At 33.4% G+C, this 26,604-nt stretch overlaps 2 protein-coding genes across 2 annotated transcripts in view; one reads left to right on the plus strand and one right to left on the minus strand.

Moving 5' to 3' along the window:
* Positions 1-26,604, minus strand: part of LOC127857824 (uncharacterized) — a 152,619-nt gene that overhangs the window by 4,753 nt on the left and 121,262 nt on the right. The gene's annotated exons all lie outside the window — the stretch shown is intronic.
* Positions 18,064-21,582, plus strand: LOC127857747 (RNA-binding protein cabeza-like). Its single transcript, XM_052394403.1, has 6 exons — positions 18,064-18,218; positions 18,416-18,534; positions 19,143-19,251; positions 19,506-19,577; positions 20,907-21,317; positions 21,392-21,582. Exons 1-6 carry the CDS (start codon positions 18,164-18,166, stop codon positions 21,580-21,582), a joined length of 957 nt encoding a protein of 318 aa, XP_052250363.1. The 5' UTR covers positions 18,064-18,163.

Here is a 26,604-nt window from a genome sequence, read left to right on the forward strand (position 1 = left end):
ATCTTCTAAATCATCTACACTGGCTTCCGATAAAAGCCAAGGTGATGTTTAAATTCTTAGTTGTTGTATTTTGGGTAATCAATGGTACAGCTCCAGTATACCCTAGGGAAATGTTTGTATCTACCCAAGGACATTACAAATTAAGATCATAAAAAGAGACACAATTTTACATCGTTAAACGACGAACAAAATTGGCTGATAGATCTCTTGCCTACGTCGGTTCAAAATGGTGGAACAATCTACCCAGGTACCTTAAGAATTGTAAATCTTAAGTCTTTTTGGATCGAGGTTGCAAACACAATTGTTTTAATACTTTTACGAACAATACACGTGCTAGTCTAATTTATATAAAGTCAGAATTTGTATAAAGTACAATAGTTCATTCTGATTATATTGTTTACGATTGTTCGTCTTATACTTAATTTGTAATTGTGAAGCGCGATAGAATATGTCAATAATGTTTGCGCTATATTAATGCTATTTTTTTTTTGTATATTAGTTTTTATTCCTCCCGCAAAAATAACCATCTTCGCCGTCGTCTCCTTTCTTATAACTACCATCAACGCCCCCGTTGCCACGTAAGCCACTTCCTACTCGACCTTCATATTTACTGCAGCCACTACCACCGCCTTTACGACCAACACGACCGTCTTTTTCGGCTCGTCTAAATAAACGCACTTTCCCGTCCAATCCGAGCAAAATAAAAAAGGGAAAAGCTAGCTATATATTAACATTTCCCTATTGGCCTGAACTCCGCTTTGAATGCTAAAATTTAAATTAAAAAATTGTTTATGTTTTGTGTTGTGGACGATCGATAATGTATCGAGGATTATTAACTCTCTTTGCCGTTGGAAATAAAACAGAGTAAGCTTTACCCAAACCATAATTATTGTGATATGTAAAATCATACAGCTAACACTTATGGACCCAAAGGTGGCGAACATTCTCATGAAATCAGATGCTTTCATTCTCGCAAAAAGGACATGCAAGAAAAAACATCTCCTCATTCTATTCATCATCACTGGCGTAATCGGCGTCATTCTATTATTGAAAATAATGACGACCAGTATCATCATCATGTCACCTTCTTCTTCTTCGCTACACTTTTCCGTACGCAAGGATAAAACGAGTAGACATATGTAGAGCATCTGTCCGTTCATCTGTCTTGTGTATGGGGTATGTGGTGGTTTAGTCTAGTGAGCCATGTGCGAAGTAGAAAGATTATCATATGAAATAGTCAAGACGTGTAATGGACGCTTTCCTATGTTTTATTAAGGTCAAAACAGGATCTTGATGATGCCGTTCATTTCTAGTAAACTTCTGTAAATCATCATCATTATCATGATTGTCGTCGTCAACATCGTTTTTGTAATAAAATCCCGATAAGACAAATACAATACAACGTTATTACCAATCGATGCCTTACTTATAGCATTACGAAATAACAATATATAACATTTCGCATGTGTATATATACATCCATTTTAGTATACATTTAAAAAAACATTTCAGTTTACATGTAAAAAATCAACTTCATGTTACACCTTAATCTTAGTATATATGCAATAAACCACAACACAAATAAACGCACGAATCACAGCCAAATTTAACAGTTCACGCAAGAAGAATGTATATAAAAGAAACTAACGTTCATTAATAGAGCTAGGTAATACCGCTTGCATAAACTAATCGAATGTGCATGCAGCGACCGATGCAATTAAACGTTTGCACCAACATTTTATTGTGTTATTTAGTTTGAGCTATTTTACAGACCATGCCCTCTACACCATGCGTATGTCCCTTGTGAGTATATTGGCATCAATAATTATTCGATTATTAAAACATTATAGTGCACGCATTTCAGATCAGAGGTAAGCGAACACGGACTGCCATTATTGACATGACTGTGTGAAATTTGTAACATATGTTGACCATAAAACTATTACATGAACATACATAAGATTTGAGATGCAGCCTTTGTTGACACATCGGGAAGAACACACAATCATAAGTGGAAAAATACATGTAGATCAGCTGTATATCTAGATCAGGCTATTTTACCATACAATGCCGCAACAGGTATAAATACTATCAAACTTGTTCGCAGACATTCTTGTAGATACTGTACTTTCAACTCGTTTTCGATAAACACTGAATGCTTTACATTCCCAATTACAAATAATTGTTACGATAACACTCACTTTCACCCACTATATTTAGAGTCGCACCTATAAAAACTTCAAGATGAACAAAGAATCAATTCTTAGTGAGCTTTATTAATTGAAATGTAATCGTTCTTTATAAACATGATGCGAAACGAAACGTATACGTAATTCCTAAGGATCGTACGCAGAATTCCATTGTGTGAATATGTGTCTGCTGTTTGCATTAACATCCTAATCAATACTACATGTAGTGTCTAGCGCAACGCAATATTTTGCATAACTGTAGTTAAATATGTATTGCAATGTTTAACAATTTAACATCAACCCGCACTATATTTACGTGTCTACAATGTATTTGTATGTATCGACATTTGTGTCATAGAATAATAACATATTTCCATTAAATAATATTCATAAATGCATATACTTTATTCCTATCTAAATTGTGACGTGAGCATAATCCGCTGCGTCGCGTAGTGGAAATTTTACCTTCATCACAATCATGACATCATAGTCAACATGTAACTTTTCTGTCCTGTTCGGTAAAAAACTGGTGTCTGATATGATTATAATCCCCGACGCCATATTTTCTGGTCTTTCAATAAGTTAATTTGAGTTGTTGCCTGGTTTAAACGTGTTATCTCGAGTTTTCCCATGGATAATTGCCTCCGGGCCAGTCTGTTAGTATAAGTTAGTTATATCGTCCGCTTTGTCCGATAGTGGGTTCAGATGGCAGGGCATTACAGTGTTTAGTTGAATTTCTGGTGCCATCTTTGATATGTTCATATGGTTCTTCAGTGACATATTTTGACTTATTATTACCAACCTCGCCATTTTCTACATTTAGTTAATCTGCAGTTTTATGCTAATCGACATTCTCTTCCCGTGATTCTCCGCGTTTCTCTAGAATAACCCAATTATGTTTATCAACGTTATCTTCTTACACGCTACCTGCAACCTAGACTGATTCTTTATTTGACGTGTCATTGTTGCCATTATTCATCCCATAATCGCACGACAATACACATCTAAAATAGAGTATTTACACAAATATTAAAAGTTTAAAATCGATTTATTCGAACGTTTTTGAACACATTTAAATCATGTATACAATTTAAAAAAACTCTTCAAGCCAACTTTAAATAAAAGATTCGTAGCATTTGGATTAGTGCCATCAGAAGAACAACCAGTTTGAGACGAACTGTTAGGATTAAATCTATCAGTAGTAGATCCGGCATGTTTTGTAACATTAGTCGTTATTACACGTGTTGTGCTTTCTGAATTAGTTTTATTACCTGTAAAAATAATAAAGGTAAATTGTTAAATATCGGGGTAAATGTTTTTCAAACACCCTCAATGGCTTGCAGCATATATTTTAATTAAACATTTTTATACAACTACATATTGAAAGGATTAATTACATTTATAAAATTAAGGCATCAATAATCTGTGTAGCTAATTTATCACTCATTTCCAATAAATCATCATTTAAAATTAACGAGTTACCCCTTGTGTATGAATATGACTTAATGATCCTGGTAGCACAATACCTTCTTCGTAGTAAAATGATGACAACTACCAGCCCGACTGCGCTCAGTAAACCAATTGCCGAACCGATACCGATACCAACACCTACCGCTGGATCAAATGTAAAACATTAAATCACTACTCTGACTCAAATCTTCGTATAAGTTGTATGTATATGTTGAATATTCATTACTCTCGAAATCCAAAGCGATGCTTCAATTGTATTTACATCAATGTGAATTTTATATTTATCACCATATTAGTATGGGTCCGCAATATAAACGTAATACTGATCATTTTACATGAGTATTGGAAATACTGTTACGATACCAAAATATAATACACCTTAAACTGGAATCGAACAAATTGGCTGAGCATTCTTAAAACCTGTAAAAAGTCATTGGCACCATTATCCTCTCAAAACGATGTTTACAAACAGAGACACATACACATATAGTAAAAGTTTCAAGCGCGTTATTTATGTTGATACTCATTACAATTTACGAGCATCAGCCATCCCGATATAAAGAATATGTCAAGCTATCCATGGAGGAATTTCCTTGCGGTACAATCTTTTGCCGCAGAACTAGTGATGTTTGCAGTTGTTAAATTGTAAGGGGTTGAACTTATGTGTTGAAAAATTGAATGAGTCGTAGCAACTGGATTAGTGCCATCAGAAGAAGAACCAGTTGGGGACGAAATGTTAGGATCAAAACTATAATTTGTAGATCCGACATGTTTTGTCACATTAGTCGTTATTGCACGTGCTGTGCTTTCTGAATTAGTTTTATTTCCTGTAATAAAAATATAGGTAAATTGATTAATATCGGGGTAAATGTTTCTCAAAAACCCTCTCCATTACCATATTTAAGAGCTTCAGGGAAATTACACATTTCATCGGCAGTAAACATGCTTAATATAAATAAAAATATAAATATCCAAAAAACAAGAAGTAAATGAAAAAAGTATCTCGTTTGTGCCACAAAGATTTGTTTGAATTGTGATGTACGTATACAACTACACAAGTTCTATAATCAACCAACACCAACAACATGGTTCATCAACCACATCAAACAAGCACAAACATAATAAACATCATTTTAACAATTAGTATAATAAATACACTAATACTACTAATAGAGAATACTAGGTCGGTGCCGAATACAGCAAAGGTTAATTTTGCGAGGCTTAGAAAATCTGAACCACGAGCCTTGGCGAGTGGTTCAGATTTTCCTGCCGAGCAAAATAAACTTTGCTTTATTCGGCACCGACCTAGTATTCGATTTATCCCATCAATTTTCTTATTCGTAAATTATTTCATTAAAAATGGAATTGGAAAATCGAACTACCCGGACAATCCCAAAGTTATTTAAGCAAACATTGTTTCATTATTATAATCGTGCCGAGCCTAATACATTATAAAAAGATCAGGTACTAACCTGATTTTCTGTTTATCATACCTCTACGTCCCCGATTTTTAATAAATAATGGGAAAAAAACACACCAAACAACTGCAGCTTTAGCGTGAAAGAACATGCATTGTGTCGTATGACGTGTTAATAATGACGTCACGATTACGCGCACTTAATATTTGTAAATAATGTTTGTTTTTTTGCTTTTTGAGTTGCATTATGTGTTAAAAATATATTCCATCTTGGTATCAAATTGTTTGTTTTGTTGAACCTGATTCGATTTTACTAAAAATGATTACTTTATAGTTGATTCCGAGTAATATGACCATTCTCCGCCGCGTGTGACAGCTATATATTTTAGCACTGCCGAAATAGACGAAAATTTATGCCACAGTGGCTTATAGAGAATACTAGGTCGGTGCCGAATAAAACAAAGTTTATTTTGCGAGGCTTAGAAAATCTGAACCACGAGCCTTGGCGAGTGGTTCAGATTTTCCTGCCGAGCAAAATAAACTTTGCTTTATTCAGCACCGACCTAGTATTCGATTTATCCCATCAATTTTCTTATAAGTAAATTATTTCTTTAAATATGGAATAGGAAAATCGAACTACACGGAAAATCCCAAAGTTATTTTAAGCAAACATTGTTTCATTATTTTAATCGTGCCGAGCCTAATACATTACAAAAAGATCAGGAACTAACCTGTTTTTCTGTTTATCATACCTCTACGTCCCCGATTTTTAAGAAATAATGAAAAAAACACACTAAACAACTGCATTTTTAGCGTGAAAGAACATGCATTGTGTCGTATGACGTGTTAATAATGACGTCACGAGTACGCGCACTTAATATTTGTAAATAATGTTTTTTTTTGCTTTTTGAGTTGCATTATGTGTTAAATATATATTACATCTTGGTATCAAATTGTTTGTTTTGTTGAATCTAATTCGATTTTACTAAAAAAGATTACTTTATAGTTGATTCCGATTAATATGACCATTCTCCGCCGCGCGTGACAGCTATATTTCAGCATTGCCGAAATAGAGGAAAATGTATTCCACAGTGGTTTTTTTCGACAATGCACGTCTGATGATAGGATAATTTTCGACAATGCACGTCTGATGATGGGATAAATTATCGTAAGGTATATGTACACCTTTGAAAATTGTATAGGCATTGTGTTTCAGTGTACAAATATTGACTACACAAAGATGCGATTATATTAATATACATGTATTTATCTGTCCGTAGGCGATTTTCTTGTTACTGTCGCTTGCGAAATTAATACGGAATAATTGTAAACTAAATTCCATCTTGTTTTATGTTAAGTATTTCTTTTCTAAGAACCAACATGCATTTAAACTGTTCTTCCTGATATGGAAACAGAAAAGTACATTTCATAAACAGACATTGACATACTGCCTGACCAGTGTTGACACAATAAAGAAGGTAAAGTTTGAACCATGACACAAAGTGCCAAATGTTCAAAACTATGTGTCCGTTGCCTGTTAGTTGCCGGTAAGGGTAGGCTTAATATTTTAATTCTTTAGTCTAGACAAAAATTGATAAGTGTAGATTAGTGTAGATTAAGTTTTTTTTCAGCGAACATCGTGTGTGTGTTCTATTAGTTACTTTCCTAACAGCTGAGTAGTAACCGGGTATGAAAGAGTGGGTTATCAATTTCAGGGATAATATGGAGTAAAAAATACATAAACATCTTTCCAAATATATAACACATTAAATATTGTTCGTTTAAATTAAGTATGTAAGACGTGTATAATGAGTAATTTAGCACGTGTCATGCCGAAGTGCAACGACATCGACTTAATATGGTTTAACTGGTGTCGCAATACACACTTTACAATTGCGCAACTTTGCGGATTTGCTATAAAATGCCTACATGTACACAAAGAACAAACTATAACACTTCGTGAAGCTGTCAGAAAGACAGAGCCGGGTGGTCAATAATTCTTTCATTGCGACTGTAGCCTTGTGAGGAGACAGTGCCAGACTAAAAGATGCAAGTGTTTAAAGGCCCAGAGACTTTGTAGTAGAAGATGTCATAACAGTCTGACTTGTAAAAACAAATAAATGTACCAAGTGATTGACAAGTGGTATTTCACAAGAGTGTACTTAAACACATACACATTTTAATAATTCCTAGATGATACAAAATATGTAGCAAACATTCATTTACATGTGTTCTATTTTTGTTTTACTGACATGAGTCCATTTCGAAATTAAGAACAAAAATGAGATTGATCTAATTTAATGGGAACTATGAAATATGTACAATTTCATTTTTTAAGCAGAGATATGAGATTGTTTTCTTCGTTTGTGATTGTTTAGGTAGAGTCAAATGTTCTCGGTCGTTCGAGGATAATTGGCATTTTGCCTGATATAAAGATTTTTAAATGCCTGTACTTAAATATAAATTGTATGTCAAAAACTTACAAGTCTTCTTTCAAAGTTATACGCAAGCATAAACACATACAGCTGTAATTTGAATACTTACTTTTATATTCGCTCGGTCCGTCATGATGACTTGGTGTTACTTTATGCCGGGACTTACGATTTACGAAAATGAGGTGGCATTATCGTAAGCGGCAATTCTCATAGTTTTACTTTCTGTTTCACAAAATTCTCTGGATAGTGCTCTATTATTAGAATGAAATCATGATGTAAACTTTACTGTATTTTGAAAATAAATTGGGAATTTCCCTCCAACTCATACGGTTATAGGTCAGACATCACGTGATTAATGTGGTTATAAATTAGCCCATCTGGGTGCAAGATGTTATTGCGGCGTTCATCTGCGTCAAAGTTCTTTCGTTTGTGTTGAACAGCATCTTATTGGTATGTGAGTTTGTAGTTTATTGTACAGTTTGAATTTTAAGATAGCTTAGACCTTGATTAATACAGCTTGTTGTCAGCAAATATTCTTTACAAATGCATGTATCAAACAATATTTTATTTTCTACAAAATTGTTATAATTATAATTATTGATCTTCATATTATTCTTAGTATTCTTCTTCTTTTTATTGTTATTCTTTATGTAGCATTATACATATATGTATGTTTCACCGTTTCAAACAATGATTGATCGTGATGATGTTTTGCCTTTTAGATATTTTTATCATGAGTGCAGGTGGTGGTGGTGGCGGTGGCGGTGGTGGTGGTGGGGGAGGTGGTGGGGGAGGCGGTGGTGGCGGCTGGCGTTACCGCGTACAGGAAGAAGACATTGAATTCGCAGTTACCTATTACATGGTACCCGGGGCGGAAATAGACTACGATGAGACCACTTCTGGTGTCCTGGAGGTTACTTCCGGTCCAGTCGAGGATTCGACACTTACTCGATCTCCGAATTAAATGGAGTGGCGAAGTAAGATACATAGCAACACGATATATGGATTGGTTGCAGTGTATGTCTTTCTTTTGTGTTTTATTAACACCGTTCTTTTTCATTCATTAGTTGCCGTTTTTTAAGATAAGCTAGTGTATTTCATTAAATTCCTCTACAGCAAACATATCGTGTGCATTATACTCTTTTTTCATATACTCTTTTTTCATAATATACCAAACGAAGTTGAAATTTTATTTTTATAACGTAGTGAATGTGTCTTAAAAATTCAACGAGGATATTTGTAAAGCATATATCAACAAAGTAATTAATAGGTGTATTTTGTTTTGCTATGGTATTTGAAAAAGTCCACTTCTGTTCTGTAAGTTAGCTATCTATGATACTTTACATCCAATATTATTTGTTTTTTATTTTAGTGTAGCTTTTTTAAATAATCATACTGTAAAACCTAATTGCTGTTTTGTGTATACATGTATGATATTTTTTTAATTAATATGTTCTTTTCTGTTTTCTTTTTCAGCCCATACTATTGGTCGTATTACCTCCTCCATTATAATTCCTTATAAAACGACAAAAACACAGGGAAGATACTACGAATATGGACATTGTCTTAGAATTATCTATCCTTATATGCATCTCAATTGTTACCGAACCATGTTAAATAAGTTCGTTTTATTTAATTTGCATGTTTTATTGTAACATGAAGCTAGTTTAAATATGTAACAATCCTTTAAATAAAATCAGCATCTTCTCAAATATTTGATAGAGTTGTGTTTTTACTTATTTTCAATATTTTTGAAATGCCATTTTATCAAATATGCCTACAAAACTGCAGCACCCAAGCCTATACACTAGGCTGAGGTTTTATTCGGAGGGAATAATCACGTTATATTCAAGATGGCGATGTCCATGCCGAGACAATTATTTTTCGCTGTTTTATACCATTTATTACGTTTGTTTACTTTTCAAATGACGCCAACTTTCCAGCTGTATAAGTCAACAGATGAATAGCAATAATTTAATTAAAAATCGCTTTATATCTCGAATTTACTGCCCGCACATTTTCAATGTTGAGCTGTAATTAGGTCATCCCGCTTACACATTTAGCAGCGAGTAAACTCAAGAAATAGACCGAATATAAATACGAAATAAACGTCATTTAATAAATTAATACAAGTAATAAAGGGCAGAAAATGGCGAAAGATACCTGTCTCGGCATGGAGGTCGCTAGCATGTTTGTCACGTGAATACCCCCGTCTGTTATTGTGTTTGGTTATATAGCAAAATACTATAAATAATCCAAACCACAGCACTAAGTAGAAACTGAAAAGGGCCTATATGTTTCGTCTTATAATAGAACTCCTATTAAGCTATATATGTTATTAATAATAACATGTTATTTATGAATACACTCGCATAAACATGAAATATATTAGACATAATTGCAAACACAAAACCTAAAGTATTGGTATGCGAAACATACACGGAACATACAAAACATGAATTTTAATTTAGGTTTTAATTTACTTCATTAATTATTAAGTAAACATGTTATCAGGCCCGGATTCCTGATGTGGGATTATTATGTCTGATGTGTTTACATTCGATTTGAAATAACGGCGGAAACCGGCAGAAATGGGGTGAATAACTTTATGACAACGAAATTGATAGTAAACGTAAAGTTTGTTTTGCTTCCATAGCATTTGTGGGTTATTAACTGTTGTTAGTGTTAGATTGACCATCGAATAGCAGTCTTTCGCTTTCGATTGCTATGGGAAAACAGTGCAAAACCAGAAAACGTGGTTAAGTTCAATAAGATGTTAAGTTTTACCAATATTAACATTAAATCAACGTCAATATTAACATTAAATCAACGTTCTGATAGAAGAACAACGTTTATCTTAAATTAAGGCGTTTATAAAATATGTGCAATTACCAATTTGAATATTTTTGTTCGTGTGTCTTTTATTTAAATACGAGTGCAACGGAATTAACGAGTTAGCCCTGTTGCTAATTTTAGACTAAGCTAGTATCAGCCACGCTCACGGTCTGGACTAACATTAAAGCTGGGTGTGTAATTTATACTAAAATCCCAATTTGTTCCATCATCATCGTCATCAGAATCAGAATCATCATCAGAATCAAAATACTTAAATATATTGATACTAATGAGTATAACAAAAGAAACACTTGATTTCTTGATTTCTTGTTTTAAATAAATTGTCTTTATATATTTGATGAAATCATATGCGATGTACTTTTCGTAGCCAATTATAGGTTCGTGTTATTTTGATACTTTTCAAACCCTGATTAACCTAAATTATAAGCGTGTCTTTCAAGTTATTAACCTTCTTGATTTCACCAGAACTGTAATCCCAACTGTTAACATGCAGTAGAAATAGTTCAATAGCTCTTGCTGACGCACTTTCCGAAGTGCGAACCCTCTCTACATTTAAGTGTTTTGTACTTAAAGTCACATAGTCATTATGTGTGTTCTCATGATAAGTTATTTGAAGAGCAAATAAACTATCTTTTAAAAGTATGCTTTGACCGTTAAATTTTATTAATTTAAAACAAAACAAGGTGATGCATTTACTTGTAACAATAATTCAGAACATGAACATGCTGTCAGTCTAGGCAGTGCATCTAGCGCTTTTGGCTGTACATGCTTGCACTGTGTTAACAACATCAAGCTGTAATAAAGATATAGAGATATGAAATTATGAAGAGATTTCCATGTGTGCTATAGTATATATATATATACGCAAACCAGAAGCCCTAACATCAGTGTTATATTATGTAATTTAAAATAATAAGATCACATGGTCGAGTGCATGATGCATATAATTTATAAAATACAATTTAAACAGTATATTTTGGTATCATTTTGAACATGTATATGTACGCAATAGAAAACAACCCTTTTCTTTGCACTTTATTGATATATTCGCAAAAAGTGATGTCCAGAATGACAAGTTTCTTTCACAGCGACACTTTTTAATTCGATATGCGATAGGGTTCATGGCAGTTTACTTCTTTATCCGGTAATTGCGGCGTTAACGATTTGTGTAGGGTTCCCTTTTATACATGTATTTTTTCAACCGCAGTTACTTTGTATATGTTGTGTTTTTCTACGATGCATAGTTAATACAATACAAACTTCGTATAATGAAATGGAAAATGTTTACAACTCCTCTTTTCAAAGAATTCTACATTACAGTACATGTGTAAAGGGTTTGTTACAATTGGTAAATTGAAACTGTAGTAACGTATTGAAGATATCTGAAACATATATATTTAAGGTATTTGCCTGAATCTCGTGTTTGAAATGATGTAACAGCGAAGTAAAGAGTGCATGTCCCAGGATAATTTTCGGGTTTTAAAGAGGCTTGTATGCGCGCGAGCAAAACATTACTCTTAACATTCCGAAAAATTAGTACCTGGAAATAGTAGCTAGTAGTAGTAGTAGTAGTAATAATTATACTACTACTACTACTAGCTACTACTACTACTACTACTACTACTACTACTACTACTACTACTACTACTACTACTACTACTACTACTACTACTACTACTACTACTACTACTACTACTACTACTACTACTACTACTACTACTACTACTACTACTACTACTACTACTACTACTACTACTACTACTACTACTACTACTACTACTACTACTACTACTACTACTACGACTACTACAACAACTACTACTACTACTACTACTACTACTACTACTACTACTACTACTACTACTACTACTACTACTACTACTAATAATAATAATAATAATAATAATAATAATAATAATAATAATAATAATAATAATAATAACAATAATAATAATAATATAACAATTCCGATATTTCAACTGCATACATGCAATTGATTTATAAATTTTTTATAAGTTATGAACATGTATCATTTATGAAACCAAAAATATGTACCATATATGATAATCTGTATCAATATTTTGCTTCTTTATTTACAAACAAATACTCAAATACAGATCCTTCTCACAAAAATGTGTAATTGATCTGAACACAATTTCGTATCGTCTTGTATGGTCTTTGCTACAGGTGGTTAGCGTGTTGCTGTGATATTAGTTAGCAAAAACATCATTTTGAATGAAAAATAATCAAATTATAACAAAAAATTAACTTTTCTGTAAAACAATTCCCTATTAAATATATATAACAAGGTATCCAACTCAAAATCACCGAAAACAGGGTGCATTAATTTGAACAACCGCAATTTCATCAATTGTGCAGCGATTTACATGCACTCGGTCTTATGAAACGCAGAAATGAGTTCCTTTTTTGGAGATGTACATATCTTGTAATATTTCTACAAAAAATAGTAAAATTTAAAGAAAAAACACGAGACACAACCCGCGTAACCTACTCGTTACCGATCTGACCCGACCTAATATTGAAATCTTCATGGAGTAAAGGGCATTTTGTATGCAAAGTTCACGGACCTGTGTAACGTAATTCGATAAAGCGTATGAAAAAAAAATCTTACCGTCGTGCCGTTACATTATGCATAAAAACTAACTGTCCAGAGGCGTTTGAAACCTTTGTTTAAATACATTTTAACTGGCCGACATTTTAAGCACACGAGTGATTTTATTGGTCCAATGCGAAGGTGTGTCTTTGCACCTGAAGATTTCATACATTAATCGGGTCTGATCGTTGACGAGTAGGTCAAGCGGCTGTTCAAAGCAATGCACCCTGTTTTCGAGTGACTTTTATTTTGTGTTTATGTTGGTTTGTATTGTGCTGTATTGTGCTGTTTTGTACTGTTTGGGCAATCGGTCACTTGCCTTAAATAAAGGACCAACTAATTGTTTTTAATGAAAATTCAATACTGCTCCAGCAGCTGGTGTTTCACTTCTTTATATTGAGTTGGATACCTTGTTATATATATTTGATAGTGATGTTTTTTTCTTCAGAAACGTTTTTTGTGTGTTATAATTTGAGTATTTTTCATTCAAAATGATGTTTTTACTAATTAATATCATAGCCACACGTACATAGCACACATAGCACACTGTCTTACACTTCTCTAGCAATCAACACAGAAAGCATTGTCATGATACACAGAGCAAACTTTTTAACACATATGTTGTAACAGTTATTCATAGGAATAAAATTGATAGTGTTAAGTTAAATAAATCTAGAGGTCAACAAAACAGAAAAAGTACGCATGTGGTATAACCAATAAACATATAATATCACAGTGTACCAATGTATAAGGGAATGAGTGAATACTCATAATGCACAAACACATGTATTCTCAAAAAAAATGCTGATAAAAACATACGCGAAAACAATCTGGCATTTTAGGTACGAAATCGAAATTCTAGAATAACGTATGTTATTTTTTTTGGAAAGTTATGTTACCAAATATACTGTTCTCTAAGTTTGATCGTCCTGTCATGTAGACATTAATTATCATTACATAATTTAGTTCTAAGTTATTCTGAGAACACAAAGAACATGGTTTGCAACAGACAAAGCATTTTATAGATTTAACAATACCGTTGATAATACCACTTTAATAGAAATTAAATTGTAGTTTTTCTTTTCGAACCAGAAACTACATATTAAGAGTCCTAACAATATGACATTTGAAAAGATTCTGTTTCGTACAGAGTTGTGCCCAATTATAACTGGCTTAAGAAGACGAAAGTGATTTAAAATGTAATCCTTTAAGTATGAATCCAATAAACTTTGAAAAATGCGGAACGAAAACCGCAGAAAATAATTTTGTATTTAATTTATATTTTACAAAAACATGTTTAAACATCGAGATTTTGTGCAATTAGTATGAAAACATTGTCCATCTATCATAAATATTTCAAAAACTGTATGCAAAATAATAAATTAACAATCCATGTATATATTGCAGTTAATGTTGATTAATGTATGCTCTGTCATCCACCCCCTCCGCCACCTCCACCACCACCGCCTCCACCGCCACCGCCTCCGCCACCACCACCACCACCTCCCCCGCCACCACCACCTCCTCCTCCTCCACCACCACCGCCACTGCCTCCGCCACCACCGCCTCCGCCGCCGCCACCGCCGCCACCGCCGCCACCGCCGCCGCCACCATCACCACCACCGCCACCACCGCCACCTCTGTCGGCTTCACTTGCTAAAACCGAATCGAACAACATGTTGAGGATTTCAATCGTAAACACTCTGCTAAATTAATGTAATATTATTAGAAAATAATTAAGATAGAACTGTGTGCCACTGAAAGGTAACTGATAAGAATAGAAAGTTAGAACATTGTGCAACTAAAAGGTAACTGATTACAATAAACACAAATATATCTTATTTTATTAATGTTGCGTTCTTGTTGTTAATATCTATTTAAAATTCTTGTGTAAAAAGAATGACTCATTGTGTTCAGAATATCAATGATAGAAGTCTTATTTCACATGATCTTAAACAATACATTTTTAAGAAATGGTTATTGAGGCATATTTTTACAAAAACAGTGATCCATCGAACAGTTTTCTAATTTATTCTTATATTACATGAAATAGCGGAGTAAGTCAAATACATATGTTACTAATGCAAGAAAAATGTTTTCGCAATGATAACCAATATTTTTCATTTTTGCCCATCTCATTTTAGCACTCAAGACATTATTTTCGGGGGACTTTTAAGGAGCTATTATATGATAAGTTACGATAAAAAACAATAAATTAAAATTCTTACCTTCTAATGAAAATACACCCATCCTTCAGAAGTATAATTCAATGTGTATAATTTCAGAAGTTCAAATAGATATCATCGTTTAATGATGTATGTGCCAAAATAATGGCATAAAAGCCATTACGACAACGACATTCACAGAAAACGCTGTGTTTGCTTTGCTATTCGTGGAATTAAAAATATACAATCATGTAGTGATCTTAGTGTGCCGTTTATTTCAGGTCGGTCATAAGCTGACGTTATTTTCAGTTTCAGGAACTTGTAACTTTCTTTCGGTTTCGACTTGTCGTTAGGAAGAAAAAAATACATGACATTTTGAGATATTTAGTTACATTGCGCAATAGAAGCATTAGACATGTCGTATTAATAGAAACACCAGACAAGTACAGAGTAATTCAGGTTGCATATGCGTGTAATGTATGACATGATCCATAACAATCCAGTTTCATCCAAGTTAATGAATCCAATTAAGTAATACATATATAATGTAATCACTTGGTGATTAAGTGTTCGCTATATGAATTGCCACCCATTAGATATCGTTAGTTTAGGGTTCACGTATCGCAGTCTCACGGTTTTTATTAATTTGAAATAATACCGAACGAGTCATTTGTTTAGCTTGAAATTGACCTTGCGCAATTTTTGAAAATAGCGTGAACAATTTCGCCGTTATAAGGACCAACTTTTTAAAAGTGCCTGCATTATACACTAAACGTTTGGATTAAAAGTGGTTTCGGTCGTCTGAATGTGTATACGTTCGTTGGTCTGACTTTCGCTATAAACGATGCAGCTGTAGGAATAGTAGCTTGCGCTATTTTTAGTTTAACATAGCGCAGTCGCTCAGTTTTGATATCTGTGACAAGTCATTTGAGTAGCTTGAAAGTGATATTGCACATTATTGAAAATAGCGATGTTGCAAATTATTGAAAAACGCATGGACCATCACTCCGTAATATGGGGCCAAAGTTTAAAGGCGTGTCTGCATAATACAATAACACTTGTGACATAAATGTTTGAGTTTTTTTTTTCTAACGATACATTTTGTCAGTAACTTATTCGACCTCATTTAATTTACTATTATTTTATTCAAAATAAACGACATGTTTCGACTGTTAAATAACTCAGAATTATACAATTAAGAAGATACACATGTTCATATTCATATGCCGCAAATATTCCATAATCACGAAAGGATGGTAAAGGATGTTATGTAAATACACGATGCATATTTGTCGATACTTAATCTTCTTTTTTCTAACGTTAAGCCTAGCATTTAATATTTTTATAAAAAATAAGTTTTTGGTAAAATAACATTTTTTATTAAACATCTAGAGATAATCTGCATGCAATACTGGTGTATTTTCGAAATGAAATACAGACCTTGGTGGCCTCCCCTTCCGCCACTACGGCCGCCTGCGCCATTCCCTTGACCACCTCTGCTTCCGTTTCTGTCTCGTCCTACTTTAGCACCCAGCATACTAATTTGAAGTAATAAATGGCTACTACCTATAGTATTGTATGAAAAATAGAGTGATGTATAATGCATTTAACAAACGAAACGTGTGTTTAAATCGTTATATATTGTTCGTGTTTAAATCGTTTGTATTTGCGTCTTGCTTTTAAAATATTTTTTTTATTTTTAAGTGTGTCAGTTTATACGTAAATATAACGCGTCGAGGAAAATATTTCAGTTTTTGAGCACACACTCCCAAAGTACCGTGTATCGTTATTGTTTATATTGTACAATGCCATTCGAATACGAAGGGTGTCGCAGCCTACGTTGATCGCGAAAAATATATTGTATGTAAAACATTTACACCAACTGGGTTAAATTAATTTATTTACTTAATCGGTCAATAAACTAAAACCATAATTACAATATTTCTCACTGTAATTGCAATTTGTATGTATAGCGCTCAATTATAACTTACTTAAGTTACCCTTTTGTCGATGCTATTTAGAAAAAGGGATATTTTCGACATGTGTTTCTCAAAACATGTTGTTTGCACAATTTTATGGAATATGATGGAAATAAGCGTACTCATAAAATGTCTCTTTTAAAAAAGCAGATAATGGTATCCCAAACAATTCGCCATGAATGTACATGTATGTAGTTTCGTTTTAAACGATTTCTTTGTGGATAATATGACAAAGTTTTTATAAAGAAGCCTCAGCCAAATATAGACGCAGCTCATGTCAGAATATGTAGACCCTTGGAAACCGAAAGTGAAATAGTTTAATCTACACGTTGTTCTCAGAAGCCCTCGTGATACACATAGCACGTTGACTTTGCTATAACATATTTTTTGAAAACGTCTGAGGAATTTGTAACATGATATTACAAGTAATAAATTTGCAACACAAAAATAACAAACATAACTAGACATATTCTCGAAGTACAGTTTAAAATTAAACAAAATCCATCAACAGAACTTTCGACATGACAGCAATTTATTGTTGAGGACAAAAATATACAATTGAAAGGGGTTTAAACATTGAAACAAACGCCTTAATTAAGTCAAATTATTGATGAAAGAGCAGGATACTCAACAACTGGAATACTCTGTTAAAGCAAATATCTATTACATATAAACAATAATGAACAAGGGCACCTTTCCAATCTAAAACCAAAAGGAAAATGCGGCCGCCATAGGAAATTCCAAAATCTAAATATAATTTAAGACAAGGTCGTGTCAGAGCATTAACTCATAAAATTTCTTGTATGCACTGTTTATATTTCGGGTTCTTTTCGTTTCTTTACGGCTTAATATTTGTTGAGCAGTTCACACAAATGATTCACACTTTCACTTTTAATAGTTGATGCTCTGCTTCGGATATAATTAAAAGTAAGAATTATCTTGCAGAACGTATTGTTTATGTACGACATGCATGTAGACTTTTCATAAATATATAATATATAAAAATATATTCTATGGATTGGTCTTAGTATTATAAATATGATGCTCATAATAACAATAATGATGACGATACTCAGGCTATCAACTTCATCTGGTACATAACCTAAAATGATTTTTATGTATGATATTGGAAATGATAATACATAGTATTATAGATAAATATATTATGATAGCAAGTCTAATTATTAAAATTAAAAATATTATCAGTATTATTAGTATTATTTATATGTTTAATACTGCTACCACCACTACTACTATTGTTTTCATTTTATTTATTTATTTTTATTTCAGAGTGGTCTGAAAGAGATCCTGTAATGGAGGATCCTACAGACACCATTATAGCAATAGGTTTTGAAGGAATGAAAGCACCTGAGTTCGTGAGACTGTTCGCCAATTTTGGACAGATAAAGGTGAAGTTATAGACAAATATCACGGAATTGTAATCAATCTGAGAAGCGTAACTTCAAGCACGCCTGTGTAAAAAGCATAACAGTTCGAGCATTAGTGTTTTCTTAACGATGTCACATTAAAAATGTAACAAATGCAGTCGTTTTTCCTTCTCAACGTTCAAATTGTTGAATTGGTTAGCAATGATGAGGGATGATCAAGAATATATAAATATTTCAGTAAGATTGCCATTGCTTTAGCATTTCAGTGGTTGCTTACCGGCGTTTTTATTGTTTCGTTCTATAAACAAGTACTTTATGAACGAAACACATTTAGTTTGTAACAAAACATAATGTTAACATGCCATTGATTCGGTTGTTGTATCGATATTTCCAAATAATAGTACAATATATTTTGAGGAATACACTTGTTCGAGGGCCTTTTCCACAAAGTTTTGCGGACTACATTTCGTTTTTGTAATCTAATAAAATCAATGTTTGTTTGCTTTGATAAATACTGAACGGTATATAAAAAAGCTTTCAGTCGAAATATGTCAATAAATATGTGCCTTTTTTCAGTGAAAATAATTATAATGCATGCTATTCACCACTTTGAAACACGAAATTTTAAGGTTCAAGATGACGGCAACCAGATGGTGCGATTCAATACGGCAAGGCAGGAAGGAATTGTCACATATGAATCATTGGATGCTGGCAAAAAAGCACAGGACACTTGGAACGGTTTGTATCATTTTTTCGTTTAACTCTGTTGGTTATATTTATATTCTCGTGTTTTTCGGTAACTCGAAAACTGAAAGGTTACGAATCTTCGACTGGTATATAGTATATGCATGTCTCCATAAAAGCTACACTATAACATCAATTAATAGTGATCGAAGAGGGTATTTAAATTATTTAAATGTCTGTATAATACTTCTGCTGTATATCTTTAAAATCGTTTCTTTAAGATTCAATATCACCTACATACATTTCAGGCAAAGTAATTAATGGAAAAACAATTCAAGTACTGGCTGCATCTAAACGCTTCAGGAATTATCCAGAACGTGGTAATTAAAATATTAATTTATATGTTTTTCCTCCATGAATTGCACATTTATGTCTTAGATATTAATATGATGCACATCGTTGGACTCCTAATTTTAAACTTGTTTTATTGGAAACAAAATAATGACTTGAACATTTCCTTCAATGAATCCATTTATTGGTATCAAACGTTTTTATTAAATTCAAGTGCATGTACTCTTCAAAATTAACAGTTTGGACAAGGACAAATGAAAACAGGCCTAACTTGTAGTTTTGGCTATAAATGTAGCGTAACTTCAAAAAGTGTCATTGGAAGTTATGCATGTACAGTCAATAACTGTATTGCGATTTGCGTTTAAAAGCGGTGTCAATTATTAAGTATTGAAACTTTAAAATTTAAGACTGTTAACGACTTTCATAATCCATTTTGTTATTTGTAGTTCGACCACTAAAAATGTTTTACTTATATGAATTTTTTCGATAAAATTGTGTTTTTGTCGTAATAAATATTTTCTACACTGACTCGCATCCATTACTTCGTTCTTTAAATAACGCGCGATATAACATTCAAACAGACAGGCATTGTTCCACGTGATATGAAGGTGTGAATGTGTTATTGTTAAAAGCCTGCATGAAGTTTTTCAAACGTTATACTCCTTTTTTCAACTAAGACTTTCTGTAGTATCATACTTAGTAATTTCTCAACATATGAATCAGGAAACAAACCTGGTCACGCTATAGAGGCTACAGAAACGTCAATGCCCAGAGGTTTAATATATGTTATGATCCATGTAATAAGTTCAAAGCATGCCCCTATGGTAAAAAATAGCCACATCCCGGGAAACAAATGATTGATATATACTTTTTTAATCAAAAGAACATTAAATCATCGATTACTCTGATACCTGATAAGATAAAGTGGCATTTGGTATTAATTATTGAACAATGGTAATCTAAAAATTGTTTAAAAACATGCCCATGTTACCAAAACTGGCAACGCTCTATTAGATAATTTATTTGTATCAAGTTGCTACATATTTTGTCAGGCTGTGCTGATGGTATTTTGTGTCACATTTATGACAAAATCTATTTGTAAATATTATTTAATTGGGTCCTAGATATCACAACGCATATTATGTTGTTATTTTCTGTATTTTTAGGCCATACTAACTAAATGTTAATTTCAATGCCGATTGTCTTTTCTCAAAACATTCTTTGTTTCGTTTAATCTTTTCATTTAAAAAAAGAGATTAATAATAGACAAAATTGGGTGTAACACAACAGGTTTATTTACATAAGGTAAAGTGTGAATGTGAATCTTTTATAATTACCTCGTTTCGTATCTGTTGTAGGTCAATGCGGTCATACAGAGTACAACGCGGCTTGGGAACACTGGTTTCAAGCAGAGGACGGATATCAAGACAATTGCATGGGACAACCTAGTGGACCAGGAAGTGGCGGAAGGGGTGGTAGAGGTGGTCGCGGTGGTGCCGGCGCGCGTTCGGGGGGTGGTGGTTATATTGATGGAGAAGACGGGGAAGATGGTTCATTTGGGCGTGGCGGAAGAGGCGGTCGTGGTGGAGGTTATGGTGGTGGTGGCGGTTGTAGCGGAGGTGGCGGTAAAGGAGGTGGTGGCGCTGGTGGCAAGGGGGGTGGCAGTGGCGGCTATATGGACGGAGAAGACGGGGAATATGGTTCATTTGGACGTGGCAGAAGTGGCGGTCGTGGAGGGGGTTATGGTGGTGGAGGTGGTGGTGGAGGTGGTGGGGGGCGGAGGAGGAGGTGGTGGCAGATATGGTGGAGGTGGAGGAGGCTATGGAGGTGGTGGCGGTTTTAGCGGGGGATCGGGGGGTCAAGGCGGTGGTGGTAGCGGCGGATACTATTACGGAGGCGGATACGGCGCTGGTCAAGGCGGAAAAGGTGGAAAAGGTTTTTTTGGTTTCTTCGCAGGACAAGACGGCGAGAACGGCGAACCTGGGCCTAATGGAAGGGGCGGAAGGGGAGGCAAAGGGGCTTTATAATGTGTGAGTACGTCTGCCGACCAAGAAAAGATACCGATGTACAATAAAGCAAGATTTTTTTTAACATTATTATAATAAAATATCAAGTTCACATATGAATGTTTGAAAGATGTTACTATTTTTGTTTTTCGTTTTCGTGTTGAATATTAGTGGCGATGTATTATTCCATACTGAAATAGTAAATTTGTTTTAACGATTCTCAATTGTAATGTAAATCTATTTCTTTATTTTCATTAGTCCTCTGCCTGTTTCACTATTTCAAACTATTAGATTATGTTGAGTAAGTCACGTCTGTCAATTCGACTGTCTGTCCCTCGATTTCTCAAAACAAGCAACAACTATAGTTACGGATTACCCTTTTTACCAGCATCCAAAGGTCTGATCGCTGTTGCTAAAAATACCACAACGCTTTACATTGTTAACACTCAACAAGTACACGAGATATCATAATTATTATGAAAATTGATAAACCTATTGACCTATATGTTTTATGTTTGTCGGTTAATCATTTTCTCTTGTTATCCTTCCGTCTTTATGTTCGTCCGAAAAAAATAGAAATATTGTTGTAACTCGAACAGTAAATAAGATATCCAGCAACTTGGTATACACATTCAGCTGTAGGTCATTTGTTCGTCTGTCTCTCCGGCCGCAAAAAAATTGGAATAACTAGAAAAAAACGTATCATGTAACTGGATCTTGCAAATTCTCAGAACTTGCAGATGGTTCTTGTTGATGGATGGTGCAGATTTTGGCGTGTGCTAACCATCGAAATGTTTTGACAAAATTGAAATGGGGATTGACAGAACAGATATCAAAAACAGTTAATTTTAAAATCTTCCGTTTAAGAGACTAAATTATAATTGGCTATTGCAATTGTAACTTTATATGCGTGTTTGTTATATAGAATGAATGAGATTTGCTGAAGACAGTTTATTATGTGATAATAATGGGCGTATAATCTTTTAATTGTTAAACATCGCTATTTATGTTCGTGCGAGCAAAGATTTTTAAGTTGTAAACAACAAATTTGCAGTATTGAAATTTGAACTGGAGTCCCAAAACAAAAAATAAACGCCCGTCAAATCTGTTATGCTATACGCGTTATAACAACCTTTATTGTGTTATGATTTTCATTTCGCCTGTTTCATTTGTATATTATTTATGTTTTTTAAATACTAATTCGACGATATGTGAAGTTTTGTTTTCTGTTTGAAGCGTCTTTATTTGCTTAATTGGATTGTTGCTGACTTTTGCACATCGGGAAGAATACTCAACTGGATATGCGAAATTCCATGGTTATTATGATATCATTTATCGTTACTGTTCTTTATTCTTGGAGCTTGTAACATACTTTTTTTATTTGTTGTTGTGGTACCATTGACATGAATATTGACCTATGGTGAAAAATAAAATATGGCCTGTATAAGAATTATATTGTTTATTATGTGGTAAATGAGAAAAGCAATGAATGAGAACCTTATCATTTTACTCTGGCTTTGTGCCAGGTGTTTTTCGGGACTGTTTTTAATTATATTTGTTTTAACATGCGAACTTCTTCATCAAATCAACAAGGTCAATTGAAGGGGAAAATGGCCTTAAAATTGGAAAAATAATAAACCGTGTGTAACGCATTTCATCGATTATTGTGCAATATATATTACCGACATAGCGTGTCAACTTTAATGCGAACCCTCCTCCGTAATGCGGTTTGTTTATCAGACGTCCAGGAATCTACTAACCCACTGGGCAGGCACATTTATGAACAAAAAATCGTGTTGTGAATTATTCAAAACTATTCCGAATGTTACATTTTTTCTTTAAAATTCATTTAATGATATGTTTTCAAAAATACGTATATTTAGTAACAATGCCATTAAAATTAAAATATAAGGTTCACGAAAAGAGGTTGCTTACTATATCAAAATCGTGTTATCATTACATGCAAGTACAAGGAAACTGTAAGAGGGTTTATAGTGGAATCATGTTCTCAATCTGACATTCGGGTTCCTTGTCCAGGATTATTACTCGACATCTATCAGAGGTATCAACAAGAAACTTCATATGTAGAACAGATCATTGAAAGAAGGTAAAATGTGCAAAGACCATAACTATTGAAACCATTTTTGCCCTTTGTTTATGTTTCATACAGCTGTCTGACAGATTCATTTTATGATTGACACATTTCCTTTTAAACCTAACTAAGAAATAAGACCCTTCAAACATCGGGTATTACTAATAAATCATATACAACAGTATTATATTCGTAACAAGTAGTAAATCTTGTTCGAAATTAACTTCTCAGTATTTGGGTACATTTAGCCACCAGAGACTTGATATTTATGTCATAGTGTAACATGTACAGTAACAGTGTTTTTATAGTCGGTCAATCAAGGCTTAAGATCAATTTAACAAATCATCATTCCCCAGTACTAATCCCATTGTGATCAGCCTGTAACGCATGAGTGAACATACCATGACCACTATTCTTCATAACACTTTATGAAGTTGATGAATAAAGTGATCTTCATGTGTTACAGGTTAGTTTTACTTTTTATAATTAGTTATCATATCTTTCAGAAATGTTTATTAGATATGTTGTTATATTACCATATTACAACAAGCTTTAATTTGTTTATTACCAGTAATCATGTATAAATGTATGAATAGTTGCTATCTAGCTATGGAATATAAATAACAATATGAAATGTATAGATTTTATATATAAATAAATATATATATATATAACACTTTATGAAGTTGATGAATAAAGTGATCTCCATGTGTTACAGTTATCCTTGATTGCCCACATTACCGAACCTATACAACAAGAAGAAAAAAAAACATGACATTTATTTTGGCCAAAGTTTAGGAATAAGTTCATATTTTAAGCTTTGACGTGTTTTATAATAACTGTTTTAAACCCTTAATAGAAATGACTCACTAGTTATCGCGTGATAAATTAAAAATATAGAATAATATGCAATAACTTATATTGTTAACTGCCCATAAACATGCATCAATGGAGTGGATGACGTAAGACTAAAAAAATCCCCACAAACGTAATGGGGACGGTTAAGGAATCTACCGCACGATCCTCAGATGTCTAGTCCGGCCATCGTTCAAAGGAGACCGTTGTCGTTATAGCGTTCACTATGAATTTCTTTCTGATTTACATCAACTCAACAACACTCTTAACTAAAAGTAGCCAAATTGACAAATTAAACACCTGAGTTCAAACGATTACAAACGTTTTATATTGGACATATAAATTCAAACTCGAAATGAAATTCGAATTAGTGAGATACATCGAGAGTCCCATATAGGATAAATGGACTAATAATGTACTATGATTTACCTAACAGGGTATTCAACACCAAACAAACTTATAGTTCAGGTATTGTGGAATTCTTCGGATCTTATAGGTTTCTTTTCACGCAGGTTTGATTCATAACAGCACTCATCGATTGCTTACATGCTTACACCAATAAAAGTCGAAAGGTTGAAGGCTTGCATCAAATCGCGAAATAGTATGGCATTTAAAATGGTGTGTTGTAATTAATCAATAAAACACATATTAAACAGTTTACTATACTATATTGATTATTCTTATCTAGTTGAACAATATTTTAAATAATGTTGTTACAATACTCGTAAACACGTTGAAAAGTACTCATATTACTGACAATCTACTCGGAAACTACGATTGCTCAGCGCAAACATGTTCTGCCTCACATTTGTTTCTGAAAAGAAAATGAAATATTTTATGTTTTTGCTCCACTACAATACGGATGTATTTTCTTTTCTTTTAATAAATATTTTAAATCATACACATGCACAACATAAAGATTCTTACCTTTATCTGCGTTATGTTATTGCATCAGATCAGCGGTACTGCTAAAATAATGATTTGTTAAACATTGCTGTGTCTGAACCGGACATTTAAAGACCTGTCTATTTCGACAGATTCGAAATAATTTAGTGCGAAGTTAAGTAAAATAAAGATCCATAAAGTAACAGTACTAGACTCTCAAGTAAACTTCTATTATATTCTTTCGTTACCATGTTAATAATCACGGGCACCACTTAATAAAGCTTAAAATTTACCTTGAATATGTTATTATCATTTATAAAACAATGAAATAAATGTTACATTTAAATCAGAGTTATGTAATTTAATGTTGTATTTTTATTTTTTTACGCGATCAATAGTCATATTCTCAAAAGGATGGTTGAGCAACAAAGTACCCGGTAGTTGAGAATGAGCTGTTGGATATTACATATTTGCATTTAAGGGATGTATTTACCAAAACTTGTCAACCAGTTTTGGTTAAGGCCTTAAGGAAATCACAGCGTTAACATTGTCAGCTTCGTTCTCGATTTTGTTAATCAAAGGAGGACACTGATACCGTACTCGATGTTGCGACTGTGGAATGGTATGTTAGTGAAGTTGCTGCCAATATTACCAACAGTTTTACCACAATAGCTAACAAATGTTACTTTATTCGTGTTATTATCCCCCGCCATAGGCGGAGGGATATTGTTTTGGCGTTGTCCGTCCGTCTTTCCGTCCGTGCGTCCGGCACTTTTGTGTCCGGAGCCATATCTTGGAAGTGCTTTGGTGGATTTCATTGAAACTTGATATGAGTATATATATGGATAAGAGGATGATGCACGCCACATGGCATTGTACACCATCTTTTAATAACGGAGTAATGGCCCTTTGTATCTTGATAAAATGCTTTTTTGAGTGTCAAATATAACACATTTGTGTCCAGAAGCATGTTAGCGGGGATATCAATGTAGCGAATTTGCTTGTTGTATTTTAAGTATTAATATCGCTAACAAATCGCTGAACGACGGTACATTTATAATCATTCAAAGATAAATCACATACTAAGATTTCCCTTAATGGGGACAAAAACGAATTAAACAAATATTATAAAATACTTTATTGATTCATGATTGATGGTTCGTAATCACACATATACGTTTGTTATGAAGCATTAATTTCGGGTATTTCAGTTTTATA

Source organism: Dreissena polymorpha, chromosome 14 (assembly GCF_020536995.1).
Source record: "Dreissena polymorpha isolate Duluth1 chromosome 14, UMN_Dpol_1.0, whole genome shotgun sequence".
Classification (NCBI taxonomy): Eukaryota; Metazoa; Mollusca; class Bivalvia; order Myida; family Dreissenidae; genus Dreissena; species Dreissena polymorpha.